Source organism: Micromesistius poutassou (assembly GCF_964030765.1).
Source record: "Micromesistius poutassou genome assembly, chromosome: 14".
NCBI classification, from domain to species: Eukaryota; Metazoa; Chordata; class Actinopteri; order Gadiformes; family Gadidae; genus Micromesistius; species Micromesistius poutassou.
The window spans coordinates 14,768,408-14,776,541 of record NC_140284.1 but is presented as its reverse complement, the minus strand read 5'-3'; the positions used below and the strand labels follow the sequence as shown (position 1 = coordinate 14,776,541).

The window sequence follows — 8,134 nt, the reverse complement described above, 5'->3', positions numbered from 1 at the left end:
TAGAAAGAAATAAAGAAAGTGTGAACAATGTGAAAGCAGAGAAGGAAATGAGAGAGCAGATGTGAGGGACTTTGTGATTCAAAGACTAACTGCTGCTAGCCAATCAGACATGCAGATCCGTGTCCAAGAGTACCATGCACTAATGTTAGTCAGCATGTGGTTTATATCATAACCATCTGTCACTGTCTGTTTGTACCTGTGTGTGTGTGTGTGTATGAGTGCAATAGTGAATGTGTGCTTTATGTCACACCATAAGAGATATAAGTATTGAACATTATAGATTCATCACTGAGATGGGAGGGCAGACAGAAACTCAGCAGTCATCAGTCAGACAGATCCCTCTGCTGTCAGCCTGCCCTTCCCTCACACTGTGACAGCTGCTGCTACTTTTAAAGAGCAAGTCTGTGTGTGTGTGTGTGTGTGTGTGTGTGCCTGTGTGCCCTCCTGTGTGTGTGGGTGTGTGTGTGTGTTTGCCTGTGTGCCTTTCTGTGTGTGTGTGTGTGTGTATGTGTGTGTGTCTGAGTGAGTGAGTGAGTGAGTGTGAGTGTATGTGCCTGTGTGCCCGCCTGTGTGTGTGTGTGTGTGTGTGTGAGTGTGTGTGTGTGTGTGTGTGTGTGTGTGTGTGTGTGTGCGCGCGCTCGCGTGTGAGTGTGTGCGCGCGCGTGTGCGTCAGTTTGTGTGCGCTCTCGTGTGTAACTGCCAGTGCAGGTGTGTGTATGAGACCACTACAGTCACGTCATTGTCAGACTGTGGGTGGTTGTGTGTGAAGCCCGGCGCACGGTTCAGAGTGTGCGTGCAGCAGGCGGGGAGCGGCAGAATGTGTCACGCCCCGGCATTGTCAGGTCTATTCCCGGTCCATTCCCATGTCAGCGGAGCACACTGGGGAGCGAACGGATCCCCTTGGAGCAGAGGGCAGCACCTGGCCTTTCTCCTCCACACGCAGCCCTCTGAACTCTCTCTCGCTCCAGAGATCTGAAATGAATGCTGTGTGTTTCACTGCTCTATTTCATCAGATGTGCAGTCGATGTTTCTTGTGTGTCGTATTGATATCTACTTCTCTATTCCCATAAGGTGCCATAGGTTGAAACTTATTGATTGATACTAATTAAGATTCTTCTCTCTCTCTCTCTGTCTCCCTGTCTGGTTCTCTCTCTGTCTGTCTGTCTCTCTGTCTATCTCTATCTGTCCCTCTCCCTCCCTCCCTCTGTATCTCTCCCCCTCTCCCTCTCTGTGTCTCTCTCTCCCCCTCTCTCTGTGTGTCTCTCTCTCTCCCCCTCTCTCCCTCTCTGTGTCTCTCTCTCCCTCCCCCTCTCTCCCTGTCTGTGTCTCTCTCCCTTTCTCTCTCTGTGTCTCTCTCTCCCTCTCTCTCTCTCCCTCTCTCTGTGTCTCTCTCTCTCCCCAGGCTCCAAGAGGAGGTGCACCAGAAGGAGGAGGCTGAGAACAACCTGTCTGCGTTCAGAGGGGTAGGTTCTCCTCCTGTCTCTCTCTCTGATGCCCTGGGCCCGCCTGCTCCTCTTCATGGCTCCTCGGGGCTCTACATTGTTTCATCCCTTCATTCTGTTGTTGTCATGTTGTCATTTTTCAGCAAACACTGTCAATGTCAGCTTCCCCATTTCAGATGTCACTGTAACCCTCCTGTGTGTCTCTGTCGTCCGCTTTCTATGAAAGGATAACTGAATAATTTAGTCCCATTGTAGACAACTGTCTAGTAAATGTCAATTTATATTTATGTGTGTGTGTGTGTGTGTGTGTGTGTGTGTGTAGGACGTGGACAACGCCACCCTGGCCCGGCTGGACCTGGAGCGACGCATCGAGAGCCTGCAGGAGGAGATCGGCTTCCTGAAGAAGATCCACGAGGAGGTCTGTCTGTCTGTCTGTCTGTCTGTCTGCCTGTACTGACTGCCTGCCTGCCTGTCTGTCTGTCTGTCTGTCTGTCTGTCTGTCTGTCTGTACTGACTGCTCTGGCTGTTTGTCTGTCTGCCTGTCTGTCTGTCTGCCTGTCACTCTCTACTGACTGCTCTGGCTGTCTGTCTGTCTGTCTCTCTGTCCATCTGTCTGTCTATTCTTTCTGTCTGTCTGTCTGTCTGTCTGTCTGTCTGTCTGTCTGTCTGTCTGTCTGTCTGTCTGTCTGTCTGTCTGCCTGTCTGTCTGTCTACTCTTTCTGTCCGTCCTGTCAGTCTGCCAGACTATCATGAAATAGCTATCACAATGTAACAGTTCAAACTATTATTATATATAACCTAAAGGAGTATCATCAGAGTATCATTCAGCTCACTGCTGTCTGGATTTCATTTCAGTTCCATTTCCTTCTCTTGCTATTGTGTGAAGAAACACACAATGGACCCATCTCTGTAAATGTGATGGTGATTGATTACACCTCCACTTTTGACTAGCTGTCTTCTATGTAGCTTCATCTGTCTGTCTGAATGGCTGTTTTTCTTGCACAAGGAGCTGAAATTACATTCACAGCCAAACCATTATGGTATGCAGGGTGTGGCGTCCTATCTGAAGGCTAATGCCAGATATTTCAGAATCTGAGAAATGTTGCCATGATAGAGTGTGTGTGTGTTTGCGTGTGCATGTGTGTGTGTGTGTGTGTGTTTACGTGTGTGTGTGTGTGTGTGTCTGCGTGTGTGTGTGTGTGTTTGCGTGTGCATGTGTGTGTGCGTGTGTGTGTGTGTGTGTGTGTGTGTGTGAACAGATGTACAGTTATTTATATCAGTGGGTCAGGCAGACAGCTGAGAGGACGAAGCGGACCCCATTCCACCCCCCTGCAGAACCTTTAACAGTTCTAAATGAGTCCTCAAAAGGGGGATTCCGGTTTATCCACTCATGGAAAACTCACCAGGATGGATGCCGAGAATTCTAGATCAGAATAGTGCTCAAGCATTCCCTATACAAAGCCATGCAATATAAAAAACAAATATAACCGCAATACATAAAAGTTAGTACACATTAACACATTAAAAGAATAACATAATATTCATAGACGAGATTCAAGCTGGACATGAATAATTATACATGTACAGGGGACCCCTGACCATTAATTGGTGATTAATTACCAATTCCTCTCGTAACCTCGGTGTGTTGGTCCTGCAGGAGATCCGTGAGCTGCAGAACCAGATGCAGGAGACCCAGGTCCAGGTCCAGATGGACATGTCCAAGCCCGACCTCACCTCCGCCCTCAGGGACATCCGCATGCAGTATGAGGGCATCGCAGCCAAGAACATCTCAGAGGCTGAGGACTGGTACAAGTCCAAGGTGGGCTGTCTGTCTGTCTATTCCTCGATCTATCTTTCCTCTATCTATCTATCTATCTATCTATCTAATGTAACCTAACCAAATGTAATGTAATGTAACTTAATGAAATGTAAAGCAGTGTAACTGTATCTAATGTAGTGTAACCTAACCAAATGTAATGTAAAGTAGCCCAATGTAATGTGATGTAAATGAAATGTCCTTCTGCAGGTGACGGACCTGAACCAGGCGGTGAACAAGAACAACGACTCCCTGCGCCAGGCCAAGCAGGAGAGCATGGAGTACAGACACCAGATCCAGTCCTACACCTGCGAGATCGACTCCCTCAAGGGCACCGTCAGTACCAACTCTCATCCTCCTTTCCTTATCTCCTCCTCTCTTTTACATGTTTTGATCTCATTCTTTCTCCCATTTAGTCTCTCTCTCTTTCTCTTTCATTTTTAAAATCTTTGTTTCCTTCTTATTTCCTGTACTTTCTAATCTTCTTCCTTTCCTTCCATATTTGTATATTTTCTTTTCTTTCTTAACATTTCATTCATTTTCATATCTCTCTCTCTCTCTCTCTCTCTCTGTATTGTGATGGTCACCCGTGCTCTCTCTACCCCCAGAACGAGTCCCTGATGCGCCAGATGAGGGACATGGAGGACCGCATGGGCCGCGAGGCCTCAGGCTTCCAGGACACCATCAGCCGTCTGGAGGAGGACATCGCCAAGATGAAGGTCAGCTCACTGGGTTGGGCCATTCGTTTTACGCTCTGCCCTTTTAGTGGACACCTTTTACAAGAGGGGCTGAGAATGTTTGAAAGAAAATCATTGGCACAATTGGGTGAAACAACAAATCAGCTGAAAGTTCTGCAAGAAAAATTAAGAAAGTACAGAAAGTTCACAAAACAAAGAATGAACTGGATAGAGTGCAACAGAGTGCGGTCGGGTTCATCGCTACATGTGGGTTGTGTTGTGACCAGGATGAGATGGCCCGTCATCTGAGGGAGTACCAGGACCTGCTCAACGTCAAGATGATGCTGGACATCGAGATCGCTACGTACCGCAAGCTGCTGGAGGGAGAGGAGAGCAGGTACACTGAGCCCAGTGTTGTGCATGAACTAGTTCAAAAGAACTAGTTCATTGAACAAGTTCATTTTTCTATGAACTTTGAACTGAACTTAATATATTTTTAACTAAAGAACTTGAACTTGAACTAGTTCAGATTTTGCTGTGACATTCTGAATTGATGCTTAGGTCCAGATGACATGTTTATTAAATAGTTACTTAATAAAAAGTTATAGTTAGTAGAGTTACTGCCCTAGTTGTGATGAATGAAAAAGGTGTGCAAATAATATCCACAACAATTTTAGATGGTAGTGATGTGCAGCTGATAATGGAGAGGATTCATTTTAAAAGATAAGCACAGAAATATTCACTCCCACAGTTTTTCCTCGGTTTCTAAAAGAACTGTTAATTAACTCAACATGAACTAGTTCAAAACGGAATTGATGAACTATGAACATGAATTCATTCATTTTCTTTAGTATGAACTGAACTTTGAACTAGTTTGTGTGAACTGTAAATTTGCACAACACTGACTGAGCCTCACGCTGCTCCACTAACGCTGAACGTACGCTGCCGTTCATGCGCCAAACTAGCATGCTGACCCCCTATAGTGGATACAGTACATACACATGTACAAAGGTCTCCTGTGTTCCTTCATCCTGTAGAATCACCACCAACATGCCAGTGCAGTCTGCCTATTCCTCCGTTGGATTCAGAGGTAAGACACACAGTTGATCTCACTCATTAAAATGACTCACATTGTAAAATACCGCATAGGAGGATGACATAATAGCTAACCATATTTGTATCTATATGTATGCACTCGCTCAATGACCTATGCAACATTATATAACGTTGTGTGACACGCTCGGCTGCAGTAGCACATTATGTCCAGCAGGGAGAGCTATATAACCAACGTGAAACACAGTGGCGGTGAACCATAAAACAATAAAAATATCTTAAAACGTCATACATTATTTATATCCATTTTTAATTGAATAACTCTGGATAATCCGCTGTTACCTGGGAAATGTTTCCCAACCCCATTTTAGATGGTAGAAAATATCCGCTAATATGCTGAGCTACGAGACCTAAACTAATTTAGCTCGACAGACCCTTTTCATAGAGGTGTCATCAAAGCGCAAACACAGTTGTCAGTCATAAAACTAATTATGGGTCTGCTATTTTTATGTATCAGGCGCGGGTAGGAGACGTACATTCATTGGTACATAAAAGGAGCAGTTATTATCTACAACATAATTAGTGTTGTGAGCGACACCAGTGTTGCTCCTCCTCCGAGGCGGCTGTGAACGGGTCTGGAGCGCAGCAGATGGTAACGGGCCGCGTTCCATCTCTGAGTGTGCTGCTCACCAGACAGCTAGGTGTGTTGGTCAGCAGATGGTAGGTTAGCAGCTAGTAAACCAGTCCCCCCCCTCCACAGAAACCAGTCCTGAGTCGCTGGCGGCCCACCAGCGCTCCTCCGAGAGCTCCTCCGTCCACTCCAAGAAGACCGTCCTCATCAAGACCATCGAGACCCGCGACGGAGAGGTAACACACACACACACACACACACACACACACACACACACACACACACACACACACACACACACACACACACACACACACACACACACACACACACACACACACACGCACATGCAGACATACCAACACACACACACACACACACACACACACACACACACACACACACACACACACACACACACACACACACACAAACACACATCCTATTCATACACACACGCATGTGCACACACACAAACAAATACACACACATGCATATGCATATTCATACAGACACACACACACACACACACACATGCAGACATACCAGCACACACACACACACACACACACACACACACACACACACACACACACACACACACACACACACACACACACACAAATACTTATGCATTCATACACACACAAACACACACACACACATACACACACGTTATTTTGTAATCATGCAGCTTGGCGCTTGGGGAGGGCTGATGTGTGTGAAGCGTTGACCCTATTCTTTAGATGAAGGCTCTGAGCGAGGGTGCTGCTGCGCAGTGTGTGAGTCTGCTCCCAGAGCCCTGCTCTCGGTGCCTGTAATGTGAATCACTGCAGCCCATAGGCGGATAGGCTCACTACCAGATAACAGTCTTTTTAAATGGCTTGTCAAAGCAGCGCCGCCGGCCGCGGCCTCAGGGAAGGCGAGAGGACGTGGCTCAGCGACCACGCACATGAGTCTATGGAACATTAATGAGTCAGACCTCCAGCCCTAAACGCAGAGGTCAACAGTAGTACGGCCGCTGATCAGAGAGAGGCGGATCCTGCTGATGTGAGCGCATCTTCTCCCACGCGGCGTTCCTGGAACATTAAGGCCATTGAGCAGGTGTCAGGTGCTCTGGCCGTGCGCCCGGAGAGCCCACTCCTAGTAACACAGCTAGAGACCCGGGTAACCCGCTGTGCAGACCCTTAAACCCTGATCCCCAGCTGGAGGTCCGGGTCCCTGCGGGGGGTCGCCTGATGGCCGAGAGCCAACAGTTTATTTAAAGTTTGAAAGAACAGCCACATAAATAGGTTGGGAGGTTGTAGTACTGTGGTACTGCAGTACTACTGCAGTACAAGAGTACCACACTATTGCAGTAGTACTGTAGTACTGTGGTACTGCACTAGTACTGTAGTACTGTGGTACTGCAGTAGTACTGTAATACTGCAGTAGTACTGTAATACTGCAGTAGCGCTGTAGTACTGCTGCAGTAGTGCTGTAGTACTGTGGCACTGTGGTACTGCAGTAGTACAGCAGTACTGTGGTGCAGGTATGTCTGTGTCTCTGCTCTGATGTCCTCTCCTCTCTCCTCTCCCCTCAGGTGGTCAGCGAGTCCACACAGCACCAGCAGGACATCATGTAAATCAAGGAACCACAACATTCTATCAAATAAAGTATACTGAAGAAGATAAAAACTGAATCAAATGTATAATACTCATTTTTGTTTCAAAGATGGCAAAAGAGATATTTAATTTTCCTCCTGTAGGGTAATTTTTGCAAGTGCAAGTAGATTTTAACAAAGAAAGCGCAGGACACAGATGCTATTGCCTCCTCTGGCTCCAGGATGACAGAGATAAGTCCAGGGCTTGGTTATTATTATTATCTATAACTAGGGGCCTCATGTAGAAACGCTGCAGAGACTAAGCCAAAAGCTAATTCAACAACATGGCAACGTGTTAATAGTGCTGTAATGGGTGGAAGAAAAGTCCTCACCATTCAGAGTGAGGGATTGGCTGATCAAGATCTCTCACACGTTCATAAGGTGGACTTTAGAAGAAGATCTACATGCCAATACCAGCTGATTGGGTGAATGTAAAGGAGCAGCTCTGAACAGGTCAACACCACGGAAGCTGTTGGGATTGTGGAGTTTGACGCTACACAGCATGTGTTGGTGTATTTGTATGTGAATGGGCAACAAAGTTACACTGTCTCAAAAAGAGGCTTTTGAAATAAAAGTGTGTGCCTGTGTACAGCATATTGTCCATATCTGATTGAAATTTCCATAATCGAAACACAAATTAATTCCCATATAACTTTCAATTAACAGTTAAGTTAACTACACACTCATTATATTGTATTCCACTCTATTCCGATATCCTATTCTATTCTATATTATTCTATTCAACCGTGTCCTAATACATTCGATCATATCATCATCATCATTTTCCACTTAAATAAATGAATGCATTTTCCCAGAGGAAAACCTCCTGTCCCACAGGGTGATGTGTAGGCTACTAAACCAAAGTTACTGCTC

At 46.1% G+C, this 8,134-nt stretch overlaps 1 protein-coding gene across 1 annotated transcript in view; it reads left to right on the top strand.

The window, feature by feature from the left end:
• Positions 1–7,855, top strand: part of desma (desmin a) — a 9,026-nt gene extending 1,171 nt beyond the window's left edge. The window contains exons 2-10 of the mRNA XM_084478826.1: positions 1,403–1,463; positions 1,765–1,860; positions 3,100–3,261; positions 3,469–3,594; positions 3,867–3,977; positions 4,223–4,332; positions 4,973–5,025; positions 5,749–5,855; positions 7,202–7,855. Of these exons, the coding sequence (XP_084334952.1) occupies positions 1,403–1,463; positions 1,765–1,860; positions 3,100–3,261; positions 3,469–3,594; positions 3,867–3,977; positions 4,223–4,332; positions 4,973–5,025; positions 5,749–5,855; positions 7,202–7,243 (868 nt within the window). The 3' untranslated portion in view covers positions 7,244–7,855. The remainder of the gene's footprint in view (positions 1–1,402; positions 1,464–1,764; positions 1,861–3,099; positions 3,262–3,468; positions 3,595–3,866; positions 3,978–4,222; positions 4,333–4,972; positions 5,026–5,748; positions 5,856–7,201) is intronic.
• The last annotated feature ends 279 nt before the right edge of the window (positions 7,856–8,134 follow it).